Source organism: Pyrgilauda ruficollis, unplaced genomic scaffold, assembly GCF_017590135.1.
Source record: "Pyrgilauda ruficollis isolate IOZ18807 unplaced genomic scaffold, ASM1759013v1 scaffold205, whole genome shotgun sequence".
In the NCBI taxonomy this organism is placed as follows: Eukaryota; Metazoa; Chordata; class Aves; order Passeriformes; family Passeridae; genus Pyrgilauda; species Pyrgilauda ruficollis.
Genome location: NW_024519763.1, coordinates 798,106 through 822,387, shown reverse-complemented (window position 1 = coordinate 822,387; position 24,282 = coordinate 798,106). Strand labels below are relative to the sequence as shown.

At 53.5% G+C, this 24,282-nt stretch overlaps 1 protein-coding gene across 4 annotated transcripts in view; it reads right to left on the bottom strand.

Annotated features, from left to right (window-relative positions):
• Positions 1-21,937, bottom strand: part of KCNJ3 (potassium inwardly rectifying channel subfamily J member 3) — a 29,906-nt gene extending 7,969 nt beyond the window's left edge. The window contains exons 1-4 of one of the 4 annotated variants that reach the window (XR_005955118.1): positions 21,174-21,937; positions 16,890-17,106; positions 11,454-11,541; positions 10,520-11,080 (exon numbers count right to left, since the gene is read on the bottom strand). Coding sequence is in view for 3 of the 4 variants with exons in the window: in XM_041467300.1 (XP_041323234.1) it covers positions 11,519-11,541; positions 16,890-17,106; positions 21,174-21,851 (918 nt within the window). In the remaining variant the exon portion in view is untranslated. Of the gene's footprint in view, positions 1-10,519; positions 11,081-11,422; positions 11,542-16,889; positions 17,107-21,173 lie in introns of those variants that run through there. The other 3 variants (XM_041467301.1, XM_041467300.1, XM_041467299.1) reach the window with 3 other exon arrangements.
• Positions 21,938-24,282: the final 2,345 nt, after the last annotated feature.

Below are 24,282 nucleotides of genomic sequence, written 5' to 3'. Positions count from 1 at the left end.
AGGTTCCTTTCCCAGAGCCATCTGCCACCTTGCCAGGCTTGCATCACTCCCTCCCACCCGCCTGGGACTGACTCAGCAGCTCCAGAAGGGCAGGACTTCACTCCCTGCTCCACGCAGCTCCCGCTGGGAAGCACCAGGAAGGGCAGGGGGAAAGGGATGGGGGAGGAGGGATGGGAATGGGAGTGGGAATGGATCCCCTCGCCTTGGCTGGGGTATTCCCAGGCAGCTGGGGACATGGAGAAAGTGGGGTTTGGATAAAAACTGGAACTGCCCATCCGTGCCCTGGAAAAACGCAGTGATGCTCTCCAGAGCTCCCGTCAGCCCCAAGTATTCCCAGATTTTTCCTGACAGCACAGCCCTGTGGGAACATTCCTTATGCTGAACAGAGAATCCCAGACTGGTTTGGGATGGAAGAGAAATTAAGGATCATCCCAATCTACCCCTGTCAGGGCAGGGACACCTTCCACTGTCCCAGGCTGCTCCAAGCCCCATCCAACCTGGCCTGGGGCACTGCCAGGGATCCAGGGCAGCCACAGCTTCTCTGGGAACTTGTGCCAGGAAAAAACTCCTTCATGGAAAGGGCTGTCCAGCCTGGCAGTCCTCCTCCCTGGAGGAATTCCAAAGCCCTGTGGATATGGGGACATGGGGCTCTGGGGGCCTGGGCAGTCTGGGAATGGTTGGACTCTGTGGTCTCACAGGGATTTTCCAAAAAAAAAAAGAGCTGGTTCTGCTTTTCATGGAGTTAGAGCTCCAAAATGCAGCTGGAAATGAGGGGATTCACTTGTAGCTCGATGTTGGGAACTGTGGGGAAGAGCCATTGGGAGAAAGGAACATTCTGTTAAATCCCAGGAGACTGGTGGAGGTCACAACAACACCTGAGGGAAGTCTGGGGACCAGTGAGAAAAGAGGGTAAAAAAAATATATATATATATTTACAATAATTTCTGCTCTCCAGATGAGACCATTTTCATTGTGAGGCTGAGCCCAGCCCTCCCTCCCCTCTCACAGCCACTCCTCCAAACACCCACCCGGCCATATGGGCTGAGCACCAAAATAGAGCTTCCCTCTGCAGCCCCAAAAACACCCCCAGGGATCCAGAGACGCCTTCCTGGATGGAAAATCCAGCTCTCCTCACGTGGAAAGGGACAGTTCACTGGGGTGGACACAGAGCCTCACAGGCAGAGCATTGCTGTGCTCCAGGATCTGGGGACATTCCCTGAGTGCTGCCAGAGGGACCTGCTCCATGCCAGCAGCCCTCCCATGGGAAAAGGATGGCTGGGAGACTGATTTAAATAGAACAGAAAGTCAGCAGCCACCTTCTGAGCTGAAAATAATCTGTATCAACGTCAGGGTTGGTACAGAGAGGGATCATCTGCCTCTGAGAGTCCAGAGAAGCCGTGGAATCCCCATCCCTGGAGGTGTCCAAGGTACCCTGGGACAGGGGAAGGTGTCTGTCCCTGCTGGGTGAGCTTTAGGGTCCCTTTCCACCCAAACCACCCTGGGATTCCATGGCTGACAGAAGGCAGCTGTGTTTGGGAATAACCTCTCGGGATTTAGTGCTGCTGGTTTAACACAGGGATTGATGTGCTGAGTGCCTTGGAACATTGAACATTTCGAGGCCATCAGTTCATGCCCAGAACTGCTTCCAACACAGCTGCTCTGCAATTCCTGCTCCTTGTCTGCAGCCTCAGCTTGGCAAGGAACTCAAGGGGAGACCCCCCAGATCCATCATGGGAGAGGGAAACAGCCAGAGCTGTGCCAGGGTGGGCTGGCATGGAGATCAGGGCAAGGCTCTTCCCCCAGAGGGTGCTGGCACTGCCCAGGCTCCCCAGGGAATGGGCACATTCCCAAGAGCTCCAGGAGGGTTTGGACAGCGCTCCAGGGATGCCCAGGGTGGGATTTTGGGGTGCCCGTGCAGGGCCATGATCCCGTGGCTCCCTTCCAGCTCTGACACTCCACAGTTCTCTGCAGACCTCACTCAGCACCCCCTCAGGGGACCCCAACACCCAAAACTCCTGGAGAACACGGGCTGCACCCCTGTGCTCCCGGGGCTGGATGCAGGGGATGAGCCCAGAGCCTGCAGAAGGGGATCAGCAGCCCTGCCAATCCCAAACCTGCTGTTCTGAGGGATCCTTCTGCTCCTCTGTGAGGCTGTCAGAGCAGCTTTCCCAGCTCCTCTCCTGCATCCATCTGTCTGGCACTGGGAACATCCCAGTTGCCATTCCCAGCATCTCCCCGGCTGGAGCAGCTCCTGTCCTGTGCCCCAGAGCCGTGCACAGCTGGAACACCCAAACTAAACATGGATTGTGGCATGGAGGGAGGGGCACCAGGGGGACACAGACTCCCAGGAAAGGGAGGATCAGCCCTGGCAGCCCTGTGGGAATGGATTTGGGGCTGCAAGGGGCTCTTCAGGAATCCACACACTCCTTGCTGGGCCACAGATGTACAAATATGTGCAAATATCATGGAATGACAGACTCCCAGGGTGCTTTGGGTTGGGAAGGACAGTAAATCCCATCCCACCCCCTGCCACCAGCAGGGACACCTCCCACTATCCCAGGTTGCTCCAGCCTGGCCTGGAACAGAGGGTGCTGGCACTGCCCAGGCTCCCCAGGGAATGGGCACATTCCCAAGAGCTCCAGGAGGGTTTGGACAGCGCTCCAGGGATGCCCAGGGTGGGATTTTGGGGTGCCCGTGCAGGGCCATGATCCCGTGGCTCCCTTCCAGCTCTGACACTCCACAGTTCTCTGCAGACCTCACTCAGCACCCCCTCAGGGGACCCCAACACCCAAAACTCCTGGAGAACACGGGCTGCACCCCTGTGCTCCCGGGGCTGGATGCAGGGGATGAGCCCAGAGCCTGCAGAAGGGGATCAGCAGCCCTGCCAATCCCAAACCTGCTGTTCTGAGGGATCCTTCTGCTCCTCTGTGAGGCTGTCAGAGCAGCTTTCCCAGCTCCTCTCCTGCATCCATCTGTCTGGCACTGGGAACATCCCAGTTGCCATTCCCAGCATCTCCCCGGCTGGAGCAGCTCCTGTCCTGTGCCCCAGAGCCGTGCACAGCTGGAACACCCAAACTAAACATGGATTGTGGCATGGAGGGAGGGGCACCAGGGGGACACAGACTCCCAGGAAAGGGAGGATCAGCCCTGGCAGCCCTGTGGGAATGGATTTGGGGCTGCAAGGGGCTCTTCAGGAATCCACACACTCCTTGCTGGGCCACAGATGTACAAATATGTGCAAATATCATGGAATGACAGACTCCCAGGGTGCTTTGGGTTGGGAAGGACAGTAAATCCCATCCCACCCCCTGCCACCAGCAGGGACACCTCCCACTATCCCAGGTTGCTCCAGCCTGGCCTGGAACACTCCCAGGGATGGGGCAGTTCCCCCTTCCCCTGCAGCGAGCAGAGATCTCACTGGGACCTCCCCAACATGGAAAACCTTTTCCCCTAGGAAAAAAAATCACGAAGAGCATCTCCACGCCCTCAGCAATTCCACGCTGGATTGTCCCCCTTGGTGACATTTTCCTGACCCCTCAGGTGACCCAGGTGCAGCACCAGGTGCTCAACATCTCCCAGCTGCTCCTGCATCCGCAGCAGCATCCTCAAACCCTTCCTGGAGGGGAGCAAACATCCCAGAACACCTGGGAGAACCATCCCTGAATCCCACAGGCCCAGCCGCTCCTGCAGCAGAGGCACAGGAGGCTCAGAGCTCTGGGATGCTGCTCCCTGCCTGTGCCTCGATCCGAGGGAGGCACAGGGAAATGTTTCCTGCAGCGTGGGCAGGAGGCAGGGAGGGAGGGGATGCCGACCCCACCCCGCAGCCAGGGAGGTTAATTAGGGCCCCATCCCTGGGGATGTGATGTCATCCAGCAGGCTCGTTATTCCACGAGGATCAATCTGCCACATCCCAGCCCGAGCTGCACAAATACCCACATGCCTGCCAGGGGTTTCTAATTTTACATCCAAGCCCTGCCTGCCATCCCCATCGCGCTGATTTAGCTCTCCCCAGGCTGGCTTAAAAGCCTCCGAGTCTGGTGCATTTTTGCCATTTTAGGGGAAACGATGCCTTTTATTTCCTGCAGGTTTCAGCAGCGTTTGGTGTTGATGGCGTTGGCAGTTCTGGCCAGGGCTCTTTGCCTTTTCCCATCCCACATGTCAGGGCACTGCTTGGCTTCCAGGGAAAATCCTGCTGGGCTGCAGAGGTGCTGCCACACCTTCACGGGATCCCAGCCTGGTGTGGGTGGGAAGGGACCTGAAATCCCATCGATCCCACCCTGCCATGGCAGGGACACCTCCCACTGTCCCAGGCTGCTCCAGCCTGGCGCTGGACACTTCCAGGGATCCAGGGGCATCCATGGAATGACCTGTGCCAGGGCATCCCCACCCTGCCAGGCAGGAATTCCCAATCTCCCATCCATCCCTGCCCTCTGGCAGTGGGAAGCCATTCCCTGTGTCCTGTCCCTTCTTGTCCCAGGTCCCTCTCCAGCTCTCCTGGAGCTCCTTCTCATCTCTGGAAGTGTCTGGAGAGGACTTGGAGCACCCTGGGATAGTGCAAAGGGTCAGGGAGGGACTGGGATGGGCTCTAAGATCCCTTCCCACCCAACCCAGCCTGAAATTCTGTGATTTCCATTCCTAAAGCTCTCTGAGGAGGAGCCACTGCTGCCCATTTTCCCCACCCTTTTCCACCGCCCATCGCTCCCAGGCGCCCAGTTTGGGATGAACAGGGAGGAGGCCCCAGGGCAGGAAGCCACAGCCACCCCACCATCCCAAAGGGCATCCCAAAGGGCATTCCCTTTGCAGCAGCACCCCCGGAGCCCCCCAAACCCGGCTGCTCCAAAGCACACCTGGCCCAGACCCACCTCGGTGCCGCCCGGGCCAGCAGCAGCGCTGGAATGGTGGATCCCACTCCCTGAAAACCATTAATTGCTTTGTTTGTGTTGTCGGGGTTCTCAGGCTGATGTGCTCAGCACTAATGAGCCATTAACTCCCAATTAGGAGCCTCTCTCGGAGCAGAGCTCTAATTCCAGGCAGTTCTGCTGATGAATTAATTACCAGGTGAGCTCAGCTGCTCTCAGAGCCCCAGCACCCAGGGAATGGCATTCCCTGAACGCGGCTCCTGGAGACACCGACGTGAAATCCCAGGCTGGTATGGCATTCCCTGAACGCGGCTCCTGGAGACACCGATGTGAAATCCCAGGCTGGGCTGGGTGGGAAGGGATTCAAATCCCATCCCCAGGGCAGGGTGGCACTGGCTGGGATTTGAATCCAGCCCAACCCATCCCACGATCCTGTGATTCCCTGATCTTTACTGCCCTTGCACTCACAACATATTTTCAATTTAAACACGTTCCAATTCTTGGTTACACAATCCCAAAAACGCCCCAGAAGCCACAGCCAGGCACCTCCAGCCCCTGGGGAAGCCAAACCCGGGGCACAGAGAGCAGGAAGAGGGAGAGTCCCTTCCCTGGGCCATGGAGCCCCCCCAGCTCCTAAATCACAATCAGCGCTGCCTGTCCCCGGTTATTTATCCCGGAGCTGTGTCCTGAGGGCTGGCCTGCAGCCACAGATCAATATCTTAACGAGCAGAGGAAATCTCAGCAGGAAAACTGCTGCCTTGCCCGGCTCCACTCATCTCTGCACCTCCCCAGACCTGTCCCAGTGCAGCAGGAGGTGATTCCTGAGGGTTTTGGGGTGCCTGGCTCACCCCAGAGCAGCTGTGGGACCCCTCAGCATCCCAAAGTCATCACTGCCACCAATCCCAGAACACGGAATGGGTTGGGAAGGAACCCTAAATCCCATCCCATCCAGCCCTGGCCAGGGACATGAGGGTTCCAGCCCTGGAGCAGCTCCTGGCTCCTCTGGATCTGTCCAGCAGCTCCAGATCCCTCTGTGCTCAGGGCTGGGGCAGCTCTGCAGGTGGGGTCTCACCTGAGCACGGGGGCAGAATCCCCCCTTTCCCGCAGGACCCAGACTCCAGAGGCACCTGGAGCCCCTGATCCAGTGCCCTGCTCCTGGAGCCCCATCCCAGGTTTGGTGTGAAATCCTGAAATCCCAGCACAGGGGCTGAGGCTGCTCTGCTGGGAGCTCTGGGATTTGCTCATCTCCTGCTCTGTGTGTCCAGGAGCTCCAGAGAGTCACTGAGGGTGGAAAACAAGGACAAGGAGCCTGTAATAAATATTGCCATTAGAGGAGGGAGCTGTTCCCAGCATCCCCAGGGCCGGAGCGGCTCCAAACCTTTGGAGCCCCGTCAGGCTCACTAATGGGCTTGATTGGGGCTCCCAGACTAACTCAGAGCAGCACAGGAGCTTCCCTGGGTGCCTCCAGGGGCAGCTCAGTGTGCAATAAAAAGGGACAGCCTGTCTCCATTCCCCAGGAAGCCAGAACCCCTCACCCCAAACCCCCCAAACCCAGCCTGGAGCACAGGGAAGGGAGGCAGGAGCAGCCCCCAGCCCTCCAGGCTCCCTCCAGCCCGAGCACAGCTTTTCCCCTCCATGAATTCCCAATTCCTCCTGACGTTTTTGATGACTCTCCTGGAACGTCCCAGCATCTTACCCACGCCAGGCCTCTCCCCCTTCTCCTGCCAGCCACTTTTATCATCAGCGAGCTCACAGCAGCCTCGCTGCAGCTCGGGTTGTGTAACACACCAGCGCTTCTCTCCCAAACCTCAGCTGCAAATCACCCCCAGAACCCAGGGCAGGCACAAAGCAACCCCCAAACCACAGCTGCTCTCGGTCACCCGTAAACTGGGAGCGCCCAGCTGGGACAAACCGGCTGCAAAGGCTCAGAAAACAGGGAAAAAAAACCTGGCCAGGCTCGGGTTGTTCCCTTAGGATGAGCCCCAGGAGGTGTGGATGTTTGGGAAGGGTTGGGGGTGGGATGGGAGAGAGGGGCTGGGAGGGATTAAATTGGATTTTGGGGAAATTCCTTCAGGAAAAGGTGCTCAGGTGGAGTCCCCATCCCTGCAGGGGTTTTTTTGTGCCCCTTGTCCCACAGCACATCCCGCTCCCCCGAGAATTCCAGGGGTTCAAAGCCCTCAAAAGGCAGAAGTTAATCACGGAGTTAATCACGAGGAGAGCTCAGGGGTTTGTCCCTTTCCAAAAGGAGACATGGAGCGTGGCTGCTCAGGGATTGCAACCACTGCCCTGGGAAGGCCAGTTCAGCTGGAATCATGGATTTCCAGAAGGGTTTGGGCTGGAAAAGCCTCTCAGAGCATGGAGTCCAGCCATCCCCAGCACTGCCCGGGCCACCCTGCCCCGTGTCCCCAGTGCCACATGCACAGGGCTGTGAAACCCCCCAGGGATGGGGACTGTGTGCCAGGCCTGCACTGCCCTGCCCAGGAGAAATGTTCCCAAATATCCAACCTAAACCTCCCCTGGTGCCATTTGAGGCCCTTCCCAAACCACGATCCCTCAGGAGAGCGAGCCCGTGAGGAAGCAGCTGGGAGGGAGCTGGAATATTTCACACCCCCACGTTGTGCAGAGCTGGAAATAAAGAATTACAAACACCAAAGCATCCAGGCCGAGGAACAGGTATCCATGGAAAATCCAGCTGGGCACTCCTGGCAGGGCTGGAGCAGCACATCTGCCCGAGGCACGGGCCCTGCTGCAGGTTATTGAAACAATAAATAAATAACACTGAGCAGGGATCAGTGGGCTGCTGACAAAAACCTCTGACAGCAGCATCCATAACTCACTGAGGGCAAATATCCAGGGAAAGCTGCACTGCCAGAGGATCCAGGAGGTAAATAAGGAGTGGGAAGAAGTTGCTACAGAGAAAAAATGGCTCGGATTTCAACACAGTGAAGGATTCAAGGAGCCACTGCCTGACAAGGACAGGAGGGAGTGGCTTTAAATGGAAGGATTTAGGTTGATTTAGGTGGGATATTGGGAAGGAATTCCTGGCTGGGATGGTGGGCAGGCCCTGGCACACATTCCCGGAGCAGCTGTGGCTGCCCCTGGATCCCTGGCAGTGCCCAAGACCAGGCTGGATGACCTGGGACAGTGGGATGGGATTTGAGGTCCTTCCATCCCAAAGCATTCCAGGATCCTGTGAATCAGCAGCACTTGAGCAGCGAGGGTTTTATCTGTCCATGAATTTCTCCAGGAGGAGCACTCCGGGGCTATATTTAGCCACCAGCATCCCCCCATCCCAGCACTCCAGGAAAAACTCCAGCCCTCTGCCTTCCCCTTTCCCACCCCAGCATTCCCAAACCCCCGCAGCAGGACAGCTCCCTGGATCAGGAGCTGGATCTTCCCCTTTTCCCTGCTCTACCCCAGCTGAGGCAGCAGGTGCAGACCCACAGCAGAGACGGAGTTTTGGCGCTCCCAAAACGATGGCTCCAGCCCAGCCTCCCGCAGCAATCCCAGAAAAACGTGGCTCCAGAGGCTGTGGGAGCAGCAGCTCAGCACAAGGAGGCTGCTCAAGCAGAAGGAATCCTGGCTGGTCAAGCGTGAGCAGGGAATTTTGGCAGAGCCGCGATTCCAGCGCAGTGCCCGCTTGTTGGAGCAGATGAAACAGGAAAGCCTTTTAAATATGATCACCTGGCAAAAGTATTTGAGAATATGGAAACTATAAGGGAGATGGAAATGAAAGCAAGCTTTGGGATACCTTAGCTACTGAACAACTGGGAAACAATGGCACGGCTGGCTGGAGGTAATCCCCTTTTGAGGGAACAATCCCCTCTGCCTGCAGACAGGCCCAGGGGTCAGGGCAGACCCTGCTGGCTGGGCAGAAGGGGCCCAAAGAGAAGGTTTTAGGGTTTAAAATGTAACACGGTATGGTAATGTAATGATTCTTATAGAATATATATATATATATATAAAATAGAATATATATAGAATATATATATAATAGAATATATATAGAATATATATTATAGAATATATATAGACTATCTATAGAATATATAGAATATATATAGACTATATTCTATATATTCTATATATACAATATATATGCTACATATAGAATATATATATATTATAGAATATATATAGAATAGATATTCTATATATAGAATATATATTTTTTTCCTTTGTATGTAAATGCTGTAGGATTTGTATCTTGTATTGGATTGGTTAGTGAGAATTAGAATATTCAGCACAGAGGAAGATTTATGGTATTGTAACGGGAACTTGGTTTTTTTTTTACTCTTCCTCTCTCTCTCTCTCCCCCCTCCTCTTTTCCATGCTCTCTTTACCTCGCTGCCTCTCTGGGGCCTGCTGTGGCTGGCAGCTCCCTGCACCCAGGCTCTTGGCAATAAACCCCAATTCCAAAACTTGGCTTCAGAGATCTCTGGTCTCATCCATCCCGTCCATCCTACACTGCCACTCCTCCCCTGGGATCATCCACGGGGAAAGGGAAAGGGGAAAAGGGAAAGGGGAAAAGGGAAAGAGGAAAAGGGAGAAGGAGAGGGAAAAGGGAAAAGGAAAAGGGGAAAGGGGAAAGGGGAAAGGAAGAGGGAGAGGGAAGAGAAGGGAAAGGGGGAAAGGGAAAGGGGGAAAGGGAAAGGGGGAAAGGGGAAAAGGGAAAAGGGAAAAGGGGAAAAGGGGAAAAGGGGAAAAGGGGAAAAGGGAAAAGGAAGAGGGAGAAGGAAAAGGGAAAAGGGAAAGGGAAAAGGGGAAAGGGAAAGGGAGAAGGAAGTGTTGTTCCCAAACTCTCCTCTCCCACCAGACACTTCCCTGCATTTTCCCAGCACATTCCCCCTTTCCCTCAGCTTTAGAAATCCCCTTTTCCCCCTTTCCCAGCCCAGCAGCTCCAGGGGGGCAGAAGGAAGCTGGAGCTGAAGGTCCCAATCCCAGGAAGTCCCAGCTCTGCCAGGGCCAAACGTGTTTGTCCATGTGACCAAAAAATATTGGATTTTCCACTGACGAATTTCCTATAACGGCAGCACCGGGAAAAGATCTGTGGGATGTTCGGCCCTGAGAGTTTTAAAGGAATATTTTACCATGCTCAGGCTGTGCTTAAAAATATTTCAAATAAAATAAATGCAATTTCAAAGCTACTGCCGATATGTGAAGTGCTGAATCCTCTTTTCCTGTCGCCCTCCCACCCAACACACAAAAAAAAAATCTCAAAATCTGAATGGAAAGATAAAAAAACCCACAAATAAATTGACCTTGAAAGGTCCCTTCCAACCCAAACCATTCCAGAATTCCCATATTTTATGTTCCACCTCTAAAGCTGTTGAATTTGTATTGAGGTTGCTCACTGACACTGAGAACAGACATCCAAAAGAATCCCATTTTAAATGGAATTATCAGAATCCTGGTAATTTTCAGATCTGTCCCAGCTCTTTGTTCCCTCAAGTGGCTGCATTCCGAGCTCACCCCCAAGGATCTCGGAGAACCCTTCCTGTGGTTCCAGAATTCCAGTTTTTTCATGTTTTTAAAAGCAAAACCAGAGGAAAAGGCCTTTGATGCCATCCCTGTTTCTTTAATTAAAAAGCCTGGCAGGCTCTGGAGTTCTTCAATCCGCAAATCACGGGAAGAGGTTTCCAAAATAAATTTAATGAGTTTGGAATACGAATGCACAAACCATTCCTGCAGGGTTTTGTCTGCTTCAGATTCCTATTAATGGCTCATTTTTTCAGGAATTTTAGCAGCTTATCAATAAATTGCAGGATAACACACCATTATAAAGGGTTTCATAATCCCAAAGACATCCAGAGGCAAATTCCAGCAGGAAAATCCAGGATGAAAGTCAAATTCTCCACAGGAACGGAACCAGGAAGCTCTGCTGACAACAGAGCTTCCAGTTCTGCATCCCAACAATGGGAAACGAGGACAAAAGGTTTGGAAAATAAACCCTTGGAATGTTCTTCCCAATTCCAGATTATCCTGATAACGGGGGGTGGGAGAGATATCCAAAATAACCCGGAATGATCAGCACTGACCCTCAGGAGTCGTCACCAGCCCCGTGTCCATGGGAGCATCTCCACTGGGAAAGGCTCCAAAATGGGACAGCCTGGGACACCGCCAGGCACTTGTTGTTCCCAAACTCTCCTCTCCCACCAGACACTTCCCCGCATTTTCCCAGCACATTCCACCTTTTCCTCAGCTTTAAAAATCCCCTTTTCCTGCAAAAAAACGGGAGCAAAAAATTCAGGGTCTCTGCCGCAGAAAATGGGAACAATCCCAGTGCCAGAGTGGGGCTCCTCCAGCTCCCGGGGGCTGGGACAGGGAGGAACTCTGAGCACTCCCCACGCAGGAATTTCAGGTCATGGAATCATGGAATGGTTTGGGTTGAAGGGGCCTTAAATCCCATCCCACCCCTGACACTTCCCACCATCCCAGTGCCCAGCCTGGCCTCGGGCACTGCCAGGGATCCAGGACAGCCCCAGCTGCTCTGGGAATTCCAGCCCAGCCCTCCCCGCACTCCCAGCCAGGAATTCCTTCCCAATATCCATCCAAATATTTTGTTTTTTAGTTAAAACCATCCCAAGGAATCACCTCCACCATCCTGGGCCGGGACCCCTCCTGTGACTCCTAAAAAATCCCTCAGAGGAGACGCATCCCTAAACACATTCCTGGCTGGAATCTGGGGAGGGAAGGAGAGCTCAGCTCAGCACTGCTGCTCTCCCCACAGAATTCCAGCAAGGATCAGGAGCTCTCAGGGAATTCCAGCAAGGATCAGGAACACTCAAGGAATTCCAGCAAGGATCAGGAACACTCAAGGAATTCCAGCAAGGATCAGGAACACTCAAGGAATTCCAGCAAGGATCAGGAACACTCAAGGAATTCCAGCAAGGATCAGGAACACTCAAGGAATTCCAGCAAGGATCAGGAACACTCAAGGAATTCCAGCAAGGATCAGGAACACTCAAGGAATTCCAGCAAGGATCAGGAACACTCAAGGAATTCCAGCAAGGATCAGGAACACTCAAGGAATTCCAGCAAGGATCAGGAACACTCAAGGAATTCCAGCAAGGATCAGGAACACTCAAGGAATTCCAGCAAGGATCAGGAACACTCAAGGAATTCCAGCAAGGATCAGGAACACTCAAGGAATTCCAGCAAGGATCAGGAACACTCAAGGAATTCCAGCAAGGATCAGGAACACTCAAGGAATTCCAGCAAGGATCAGGAACACTCAAGGAATTCCAGCAAGGATCAGGAACACTCAAGGAATTCCAGCAAGGATCAGGAACACTCAAGGAATTCCAGCAAGGATCAGGAACACTCAAGGAATTCCAGCAAGGATCAGGAACACTCAAGGAATTCCAGCAAGGATCAGGAACACTCAAGGAATTCCAGCAAGGATCAGGAACACTCAAGGAATTCCAGCAAGGATCAGGAACACTCAAGGAATTCCAGCAAGGATCAGGAACACTCAAGGAATTCCAGCAAGGATCAGGAACACTCAAGGAATTCCAGCAAGGATCAGGAACACTCAAGGAATTCCAGCAAGGATCAGGAACACTCAAGGAATTCCAGCAAGGATCAGGAACACTCAAGGAATTCCAGCAAGGATCAGGAACACTCAAGGAATTCCAGCAAGGATCAGGAACACTCAAGGAATTCCAGCAAGGATCAGGAACACTCAAGGAATTCCAGCAAGGATCAGGAACACTCAAGGAATTCCAGCAAGGATCAGGAACACTCAAGGAATTCCAGCAAGGATCAGGAACACTCAAGGAATTCCAGCAAGGATCAGGAACACTCAAGGAATTCCAGCAAGGATCAGGAACACTCAAGGAATTCCAGCAAGGATCAGGAACACTCAAGGAATTCCAGCAAGGATCAGGAACACTCAAGGAATTCCAGCAAGGATCAGGAACACTCAAGGAATTCCAGCAAGGATCAGGAACACTCAAGGAATTCCAGCAAGGATCAGGAACACTCAAGGAATTCCAGCAAGGATCAGGAACACTCAAGGAATTCCAGCAAGGATCAGGAACTCTCAGGGAATTCCATCAAGGATGAGGAGCTCCCAGCTTCCCTCCTCCCTGCAGGAATTGGCTGGATCCACTTCCCACGCCTTTTCTCCCACAGAGCCCAAAGCCTGGGACTAGGGAGGGTGAGGACAGCAGGAAGGGATGTGGATGTTTCCCAGAATTCCAGCTGCACTGAGGAACAGCACGTGAGCTCCATCCAGGCAGGATGAAACCGTCTGGATGCTGTTCCAGGAGGGAAGGCGTTGGAAAGGGGGATTTCCATCAGCCAGGTGGGACAGAGCAGCAGGAAGATCCCACTTCCCTCAGCAGGCATCTCCCAAAACCCCTCCAGTGCCTCTGCAGCCAGGCACAGCCAGATTTACTGGGAATATTCCCTCCTTAGCCAAACCCCCCAGTGCTGCAGCTGATCAAAGGCAAGGATTAAAGCAGGGAAGGAAGTTCAAGGGAAAAATTCCTCCCAACCAGGAGGCTGCAAATCCACAGGAAAAGAGAGAGGTGCCTCAAACCACGGATATTCACATTCCTAAATCCCTGCTTATTATAATATTAGAGGGAGAAACACCCAACACTTGTGATCCTCATTGTAATCTGGGAGGGATTTGCAGCACAGGGAGATGGGGGAGGAATGGAATGGGAATAACCTGGGAAATGGGAAGGAAACTGGATCCTTCAATGATTAAAGGAAAGAGAGTTGCTGGAGCCAACCTGGAGGCTCCAAATCCACAGCAAAGCCAACGCAAACCATGGATATTTGGATTCCTAAACCCTTGGTTACTATAAATAATGTAAAATAGAGAGGGAGAAACACTTCCCTGAATCCTGATCCCGTCAGTGCCTCCAGTTCCCTCTCATCTCTTACCCCATCCCTGCAAGTGACCAAGGCCAGGCTGGCCTCATGGATCATCTGCTCCAACCTCTCCTGGCCACAGCAGGGTCTGGACGAGGTGGTCCAGCTGAATTCCCTCCAAATTATTCCACAAAGAGGAAAAAAACCCCTGGGATTTGTAAATTGTTAAACTTTTTACAGGTCCTGTCAAAGCTGAGGCTGATCCTTCCAGGCCTTCATCCCAATTCCAAGGTCACATTCCCAGTACCCCACTCAACCTGTCCAAAACCCCTGAATGAATCCCATTTTCCCTTCCTAGAAGCACCCAGGGATGTGACCCATAGGAAATGCATCCCATTATTCCCAGTATTTAATGCCCATTTATATCCAGGGATGCCAGGCTTTGCTCATGCACCTTCCCACAGGAAAACCTCTGCTTTTCCAGAGCTTTGGCCTTCCAGGTGAGGGATGGGACTTTTTACAGGTTCTGTCAAAGCTGAGGCTGATCCTTCCAGGCCTTCATCCCAATTCCAAGGTCACATTCCCAGTACCCCACTCAACCTCTCCAAAACTACTGAATGAATCCCATTTTCCCTTCCCAGAAGCACCCAGGGATGTGACCCATAGGAAATGCATCCCATTATTCCCAGTATTTAATGCCCATTTATATCCAGGGATGCCAGGCTTTGCTCATGCACCTTCCCACAGGAAAACCTCTGCTTTTCCAGAGCTTTGGCCTTCCAGGTGAGGGATGGGAGGGGAAATGCAGCATTTGCTGGGAAAAGCCTGGAACTGAGAGGAGAACCTGGGATTTCTGCAGGATTTAAACCCACGGAGGTGGCCCCCCTTCCCTAAAAACCACAGCACCCTGGATGAGCTCTCCCATCCCTCAAACCCGGCCCTGCCCTCTCCTCCTCCTCCTCCTCCCTTCGCTCCCACTGGAAGATTTTCCCAACCCTTTCATTCCCTCCTGTGTCATCCACATCCAGCACATTTTGCTCTATTTTTTGTCCAATTTTCAGCTCAGCTCCCAAAAATAGGTCACAACATTTGGAACCTTATCCCAGTTAGGCTTTAAAGAACCAGAAATTCCTTTTTTTTTTTTTTTTTTTTTTTTTTTTCCCCCATTCCCCGTATAATTTCCAGGTTAATAATATTTCCCAAAACAAAGCCAGGGTTTAAAATTCCAAGAGTTACTTACAAAAGAGCTTTTCTTCCCTCATTTTGTTTGGAATTAATTTTTCTGAGGAATAAAAACAAGAAATCTGCAAGGCCTGGTCTGCAGGTCAGGACTGGAAGTTTCCCATGAGCTTTTCCAGGGAATTTTTTTGGCAATATCACAAATTTTTTAGGGAAATATCAGGGAGTTCATAGGGAAATATCAAGGAGATTTTAGGGAAGTGCCAGGGGGATTTAGGGAAATGTCAGAGAGTTTATAGGGAAATGTCAGGGAGCTTTTAGGGAAGAATCCAGGAATTTGGAGGAAATATCAGGAAGTCTTTATGAAAATATTAGGGATTTTTAAGGGAAGTATCAAGGAGTTTTTAGGGAAACACCAGGAGGTTTTTAATGAAGTATCAGGAAATTTTTAGGGAAATATCATGGAGGTTCAGAATTTCATTTCAGGGGAAATATCAGGGAGTTTTTAGGGAAGTATCAGGAATTTTTAAGGGAAATATCAGGGAGTTTTTATGGGGACATCAGGGAGTCTTTATGACAATACCAAAGAGTTTTTAGAGGAACATCAAGGAAATTTTAGGGAACTATTAGGGGGTTGGTAAGCAAAGATCAGGGGTTTTTAGGGAAGTATCTGGGAGGTTTTATGGAAATATCAGGGAATTTTTAGAGGAATATCAAGGATTTTTTTGAGGAATATCAAGAATTTTTTAGAGGAATATCAAGGATTTTTTTGAGGAATATCAAGGATTTTTCAGGAAATTATCAGAGGGATTTTGGGGAAACATCAGGGAGTTTTTAGGGAAGCACTCAGAGGGTTCACCTTCCTCCCTCTGGGCTGTGCTCTCCTGCCCTGGGGAGGCAGGGTGGGAACACTGGGACTCCAGAACACGGCCCCAAAACAGATCAGGGGTACCCTGAACATTCCCTGTGCCCAGCAGCAGCTGGGAAATGCAGGAGCACCACATCCCAGCTGGGAGCTCCACATTCCAAACCCACATCCTGGGAGTGCCGAAATCCACCCCCCTGGAGAGAGCCCCAAAATCCATCCCCTGGAGAGAGCACCAACACCAAAATCCATCCCCTTGGAGAGACCCCAGCATCAAAATCCATCCCTCTGGAGAGAGCACCAAAATCCATCCTCCTGGAGAGAGCACCAACACCAAAATCCATCCCCTTGGAGAGACCCCAGCATCAAAATCCATCCTCCTGGAGAGAGCACCAACACCAAAATCCATCCCATTGGAGCACCAAAATCCATCCCTTTGCAGAGAGCCCCAGTGCCAAAATCCATCCCCCTCGAGAGAGCACCAATACCAAAATCCGATCCCCTGGAGAGAGCACCAACACCAAAATCCATTCCCTTGGAGAGAGCAGAAACACCAAAATCCATCCCCTGGAGAGAGCCCCAGTGCCAAAACCCCTCTGCAGAAAACCCCAACTCCGGCTGCCTCCAAGCACTCCAAACATGCCAAGAGCCCCAGGGAGCTCCAGGCTCTCCAGGGAGCTCCAGGCTCTCCAGGGAGCTCCAGGCTCTCCAGACCAGCAGGGAGCTCCAGGCTCTCCAGACCAGCAGGGAGCTCCAGGCTCTCCAGGGAGCTCCAGGCTCTCCAGGCCACCAGGGAGCTCCAGGCTCTGCAGGGAGCTCCAGGCTCTCCAGGGAGCTCCAGGGAGCTCCAGGGAGCTCCAGGCTCTCCAGGGAGCTCCAGGGAGCTCCAGGCTCTGCAGGGAGCTCCAGGCTCTCCAGGCCACCAGGGAGCTCCAGGCTCTCCAGGCCAGCAGGGAGCTCCAGGCTCTGCAGGGAGCTCCAGGGAGCTCCAGGCTCTGCAGGGAGCTCCAGGGAGCTCCAGGCTCTGCAGGGAGCTCCAGGGAGCTCCAGGCTCTCCAGGGAGCTCCAGGCTCTCCAGGCCACCAGGGAGCTCCAGGCTCTCCAGGGAGCTCCAGGCTCTCCAGGCCAGCAGGAATTGCAGCCAGGCCAGTGCCACTCACCCGTGGTCTCGACGATGCCCTCGAGGATGACGACGATCTCGAACTGCTCGGTGTGCATGCTGCGCTGGGACAGGTCGTAGAAGGGGCTCTTGGAGTCGATGACGTGGCAGATGGTCAGGGGGGACACCAGGAAGAGCTGGTCAGCTCCCGTGCTGAAGCCCACGTCCAGCTCCAGCTGATCCAGGGGCAGGAATTCTCCCTCCGGAGTCTGGCGGGACTGCGAGGGACAAGGAGGGGAAGGGACGTTGGAGCTCCTCATCCCTGGGAGTGCCCAGGGAGAGCTTGGACAGGGCTTGGAGCGACCTGGGACAGCAGAATCCCTGCCTGTGGGATGGGATTGACAGCCCTTCCCGCCCGAACATTCCAGGATTCTGGGATTTCACCAGGTGGAACCGGGAGTTAAGGACAACGCAGCGCTGGCCAGCCCAGGGAAACGGGGGGAAGGAAATCGTGGAATCCCAGGAAGTTTGGGTTGGAAAAGCCCTCCAGGATTGATTCCCAACCACTCCCAGCACTGCCCCAGGTCCCCAAGTGCCACATCCATGGCTTTGCAATCCCTCCAGGAATGTGGCTCCAGCCCTGCCTGGGCAGCTGTGCCAGTGCCTGACCTCCCTTTCCCTTCCCATGGAAAAATCTTTCCTAATGTCCAATCTAGCTCCAGGTTAAATTCTGACAGCGCCATCACTGCCCTCTCCCCCTGGATCCCTGGAATTCCCTGGGGATCCAGCACATCCCTCCCAGCCCTGCTGTGGGACAGGTCCAGGTGTTCCCGGATCCAGCTGGGATGTCACACACTCCCAGCTGCTCCCTGGGACTTCAGATGGAATTCCAGAGCTCAAATCCAGAGAAAGCAAATTTAATTTTACACCTCCCCGAGTCCCGGGAAGAATCCAGCCCCAGGCAATTCCAGAGGGAACATTTTGCTAAGGAATGAACCCTGAGTGACTCCTTTGCTCCAAGTGATGGGGGAGGAAAACTCAGGAATTCTGAGTGACACCCAAGCTCCTCCCAAACCCAAAAATCCATCCCAAAATTCCCATTACAGCAAAAGAGGCTTTGTGCAGATTTCCCACTTTAAGGCTTTGTGGTTGGTTTTGCTCCTGGCAGGAAAAATAAAGGATTGGGATTCCCAGCTCCACGCAGCTCTGCAGGAAAAGAACCTTTTCCGTAACAAAAACCCTTCCCAAGGAAATCTGAGCCCTCTGGGCTGCAGCTCCCCTGGCACAGGACTCTGGGGAGGAATTCCCAGTTCCTGCTCCACATCCCTGTGTCCCCCAGGCTGGCCACCCCAGCCGGGCCTGGGAACAGGCACAGCTCTCCTGCTTCCTCCTTGTTCCTCTTATTTTCCCATTTATTGGTTCCCTTCTCCCCCTTTTTTCTTCTTCCCCCTTCCCCCTCTTTTTTCTTTTCCTTTTCTCTTATTTTTTTCCTTTTATTCCCTTGGTATTTCTTCCTTTTATTTTCCCTTTTTCTCATTTTCTTTTAGTTTTCTCTTATTCTCCCTGCTGTGGGTCCCTTTTATTTTCCCTCCTTCCTTTTATCTTTTTTCCTTCTTTCATTTTCCTTTTCTCCTCTTCATCCCTTTTTCTTTTATTCTTTTTTTTTTCTTTTTTACCCTTTTCCTCTTCCATTTCCTCTTTCCTTTTATTTTTCTTTTTTCTTTAATTTTTCCTTTTATTTTCCTTTTCCCCTTTTTAATTTTATTTTTCTTCTTATTTTCCCTTCCATTTTCCTTTCCCCTGCTTTTTTCGTTTTATTTTTCACTTTTATTTTCCCTTTTATTTTCCTCTTCCCCATTTTTCCTTTTTTTTTTTCTCCTTTTTTCCTTCTAATTATCATTTTTTCCACTTTTTTTCCCCTTCCCTTTTTTTCCCCCAGAAGGCCCGACCTGGCACTGCTTTTCTTCCAAGCACAAACCTTTCTTTTCCCATAATTCAAATCCAGGGAATTATTTTGGAGCCACACTGAGTTTGAAGCTCCAACTTTTAAAATTCCCCCTCTGGCACTTCCAGAGCCAAAAAAGAAAAAAAAAAAAGCAATTTTCAAATGCTGGACTGGAAATTACTAATTTTTGATTGTTTATAGCTTGAAATAAATTATTTAAATATATTTATATAGTGTGGAACTATATATTTACACATTATTAAATATTTTAAAACAAACTGTATAAATTATATATTGTTAAATATAAATATTTATGATTGCATATTACATAAATCTATGGTATTATTCTGTAATGCTATTTCATATATTTATCCTTATAAATAATAGCTATAATATTTATAAATTATATTCCATCATTTTAAAGCTATTCAAGGGTTATTTTGGGAGATTTTTAGGAATTCTTTCCCTCTTTTAGGCACAGACTCCCTCAAGGTTTAGGGGACCCCCCAAGGTTTAGGGGTTTGGGCCAGTCCTGATCCTGCAATGCCAGGGAAACGGATTTGGGAGAACAGGACAGGCTCAGGAGCCTCCCATGGGCTGAGCTCCGTCCCTGGGGCTGCAGGGAGGGGAGGAAAACCGGGGAGATTCCCAAGGGGATTGTCCTGGGAATGGGGACCCTGCCCCGCTCTGCACAGCACCCACACCCCGAGGGAAGGGCATGCAGGATATCCCAAACCCCTGCAGGACACCCCCAATCCCTGCAGGATATCCCAAATCCCTGCAGGACACCCCCAATCCTACCAGGATATCCCAAATCCCTGCAGGACACCCCCAATCCTACCAGGACACCCCCAATCCCTGCAGGACACCCTTCCAATGGAATCAGCACCCACATTCCCTGGCAGCCACCCCACCCCAAGGACAGGACACCCATCCCAAGGGCACTGCAATCCCAAGGACAGGACACCCCATTCCCTGCAGGACAGTCCCCCCCCAAGGACAGGACACCCCATTTCCTGCAGGACACTCCCCCCCCAAGGACAGGACACCCCATTACCTGCAGGACACCCATTCCAAGGACAGGACACCCCATTCCCTGCAGGACAGTCCCCCCAAGGACAGGACACCCCATTCCCTGCAGGACACTCCCCCCAAGGACAGGACACCCCATGCCCTGCAGGATACTCCCCCCAAGGACAGGACACCCCATTCCCTGCCCAGCACCCCCCTATCCCGATTCCCGGGGGTCCCTGCGGGATGCTCCACACGCAGCAAACGCCCCCCGAGCCGGCTCCTTCCTCCCACCCGCTCCATCCCCATCCCCATCCCCATTCCCGATTCCCTCTCCCCTCGGGATCCGCGGCCCCGGCCGAGCCTCAGAGCAGCGCCGGCTTTCCCAGCCCTCCAGGGCAGGGATGCTCCAGGTCTAAGCCTGGCACTCTGCTTTCCTTGGAGCTCACGTCAATAAAGTTCAGCCTGGCTGGGCTCAGGGCTGCCCAAAAAGCTCTGGATTATGCCCGGAGCTTTCTCCTTCCCGGCTCGCGGAAGGCTCGGAGCCACAAAGGATTTCCTTGTCAGGGAAATGGAGCATTTTATAGGAATCTATAAATATCCATCCCAATCCTGCGCTGAATGTAGGAATTATCTCCAAGGAGGCTGGGAATGCTGATGGCTGAGCCCGCAGCCCGAGGCTCCCGGAGATGTTCCCTGCGCCAGGAAAACAGGACAGGGATGCTGGGACAGCAGCAGGACCCAAAACACGATCTGGGATCATCCAGTCCGGCCCCTGGGCTGCTCCAAGCCCCAGGGACGTGGGGACAGCCATGGGCAGGAGAGAGGGATGTCCAAGGGACACGGAGAGGCGGGTGGGATGTCCCTAGGGGAACAGCAGTGGGGCCACGGCTCTGTCACAGAACCATGGAATTGTTTAGGCTGGAAAAGCCCCCCAAGAGCACGAAATCCAACCATCCCAGCCACCCCAGCACTGCCAAGACTCTCACAGAATTACTGAGGTTGGAAAAGCCACCCAGGACCATGGAATCCAACCATTCCCAGCACTGCAATGGCCCCCATGGAATCACTGAGGTTGGAAAAGCCACCCAGGACCATGGAATCCAACCATTCCCAGCACTGCCGAGGCCCCCATGGAATCACTGAGGTTGGAAAAGCCACCCAGGACCACGGAATCCAACCATTCCCGGCACTGCAATGGCTCCCATGGAATCACTGAGGTTGGAAAATCCCTCCAAGGCCATCAAGTCCAACCATCCCAACCATGCCCAGCACTGCCGAGACCCCCACGTCCCCAGGCGCCACCTCCACGCGGGATGGGGACTCCACCACTGCCCTGGGCGGCTTTCCAAGAAGGAACTTCCCCGCGATCCCCCGCGGAGCACCCACCTTGAGCAGCTTGCAGCGGATCTGGGCGGACACCATGTGGCTGTTGCGGAGGTTGCCCACGCGGAACATGAGCGTGAGCTTGCCGTCGCGCATGGAGATGGCGGCGTGCTCGCTGAACATCAGCGTCTCGGCCCTCTTCTTGGGCTGCGACATCTTGATGAACATGCAGCCGATCAGGAAGGCGTCCACGATGGAGCCCAGGATGGACTGGAAGAGGAAGAGGATGATGCCCTCGGGGCACTTGTCGGTGATGTAGCGGTAGCCGTAGCCGATGGTGGCCTCGGTCTCGATGAAGAAGAGGAAGGCGGAGGGGAAGTTGTAGACGTTGGCCACGCACGGCGTGTAGCTGTCGTCGTGCGCCTTGTTGAGGTCCCCGCGCATGTAGGCGATCACCCACCACATGGAGGCCATGAAGAGCCAGGCCACGGTGTAGGTGAGGATGAAGATGAACAGGTTCCAGCGCCACTTGAGGTCCACCAGCGTGGTGAAGAGGTCGGACAGGTAGCGGCTGGTCTCGCCGCCCAGGTTGCCGTGCTGCACGTTGCAGCGCCCGTTCTTGTCCACGAAGCGCTGGCGCTTCCCGCGCGGGGCGCTGCGCGGGGGCGGGAGGCCTCCGCCGCTGGCCGAGGTGCTCACCACCTGGTACTCATCGCCCAGCTTGCGCCGCAGCGCCGACATGCTCCGCGCAGCCCCGCGCAGCCCGCGCGGTCCGCGCAGCCACCCACAGCCCGCAAAACCCGCGCGGCCAGCGATACCCCGCTAAATCCGCGCGGCCACTGACAGCCCGCAAAACCTGCGCGGCCAGCAATACCCCGCTAAATCCGCGGAGCCACCGGCAGCCCGCAAAATCCGCGCGGCCAGCGATACCCCGCAAAATCCGCGGAGCCACCGATACCCCGCAAAATCCGCGCGGCCACCCACAGCCCGCAAAACCCGCGGAGCCACCGACAGCCCGCGCAACCCGCAAAACCCGTGGAGGCACCGACAACCCGCTCAGCCGGCAAAATCCGCGCAGCCACAGATACCCCGCAAAATCCGCGGAGCCACAGACAGCCCGCAAAATCCGCGCAGCCACCGATACCCCGCTCAGCCCGCAAAATCCGCGCAGCCCCCAACACCCCGCACAGCCCCGCTCAGCTCAGCATCCCCCGCACAGCCCGCCCGGCCCCGCCGCGCCGCGGCCGCGGAGCCTCCGCCCGGCGCCGCCGCCTCCCACGCGGAGCCGCCGGCAGCGGCCCCGGGCAGGGCAGCACCGCCCCGCGCAACGCCCCGCGCAGCGACACTCCTCCCGCACCGCCCCTGTCCCGCCCCTGGACCCGCACCCGCCATCGCCCCCTCTGACCCTGCGCGTCTCTGCGCGTAGCGACCCCGCGCACAGCCCGCCCTCCGCATCCTCGGTGCGCTCCGCATCTTCATCCTCCCCTTCATCCTCCCCCCAGCATCCTTCTTTCGCTCATCCTCCTCCTCCTCATCTTCTTCTCCCCAGCATCCTCCCCCGGGGCTCCATCCCTCCTCCCTCGGAGGGGCTCCAGCTCCCAACAAAACCAGCCAGGAGGGGAGATCGGGTACCCCCACTTTTCTATTCTATTCTATTCTATTCTATTCTATTTATTTCTCTATTCTATTTCTATTCTATTTATTTATATTATATTCTATTCTTATTCTATTTATTTCTATTATATTCTATTCCTATTCTATTTATTTCTATTCTATTCCATTTCTATTTTATTCTATTCTATTTCTATTCTATTCATTTCTATTCTATTTATTTCCATTCCCTTTCCTTTTATCCCGTTTTTACCTTCATTGCATTCTATTTGAAGTTTTTAAGTCGTTGAGATCCCCACAGCAGCCAAGCAGCACTGCCAGGACACAGAGGGGACACAGCCCCTTCCACCCGGGAAGAAATTCCCTAAGAGAAGCCACAAAGCTCAGCCCTGATCCAGAGCTGGCGGGAAGCAGGAAACCAGCCCCAAAATGTCGATAAATCCCCAGGGAATCATGGAGCAGTTGGGGTGGGAAGGGGCTGGTGATGCTCCCAAGGGCCAGGTTGTATCCACGGGTCCTCCTCGCCCACTCCTGCTGTTCCAGGACTGCTGCCATCAGCTCCAGGAAAAACTTGGATTGGCAGCTTTAACCATGGGATAAAGCCCAGCCACACCTCATTTTTTAACCATCACCTTCCTCAGAACTGATTCCCAAGGATTTTTCTCGCCACTGTATTTCTATTCTACCTTTTTTTTTTTTTTTCTGCCAGAAAATTAATTTAGTTTCTCACTTTTCTGTTTCCTATTCCCAATCTCTCTGTTACCCCCCTTTTTCCCTGCAATTGACACAATGCCTGTTAATTTTCCCACCCAATTAAAGGAAATTTTGTATGGAATTCATCCCAAACTCTGGCTAACTCTGGCCATGCTGCCAGAACCCTCCTGGCTCACAGATCCAGCAGCCTTGCCAGCTTCCCCTCTCCTGTTTCTCCTTCCTCCATCCCTCCTGTTTTCCCAGAGGCCTCTCCTTGGGCTGGAATTGGGCAAAGATTCCCTGTGATCCATCCCAATGTGACAGTGACAATCCAAGGGGAGCCATTCCCTGTAATTACTGCAATTAAAGTCACCATTGCTTTTAGGGGGATGAGCAGATTCCCAGCATGTTCTGCCAGCTGGGGTGGGATGAGGGAATAGTGGGAGTGGGAAAGGAATGGTGAGCATGGAACAATGTCACCCAAAGGGCCCTGGTGACAGGAAGCTGCTCCAGGAAGCCCTGGCAGAGCTCTTCCCACGGAATGATGGAATTCCCAGCTGATCCTGCTGTGCAGGGACAAATCCCACTGTCCCAGGGAGGTCCAGCCTGGCCTTGGGCACTGTCAGGGATCCAGGGCAGCCCCAGCTGCTCTGGGAATTCCAGCCCAGCCAGGAATTCCCAATCTCCCACCCATCCCTGCCCTCTGGCAGTGGGAGCCATTCCCTGGGTCCTGTCCCTCCATCCTTGTCCCCAGTCCCTCTCCAGCTCTCCTGGAGCCCCTCCAGGCCCTGCCAGGGGCTCTGAGCTCTGCCTGGAGCCTTCCCTTCTCCAGGGGAACATTCCCAGCCTGGCTCCATAGGGGCTCTGA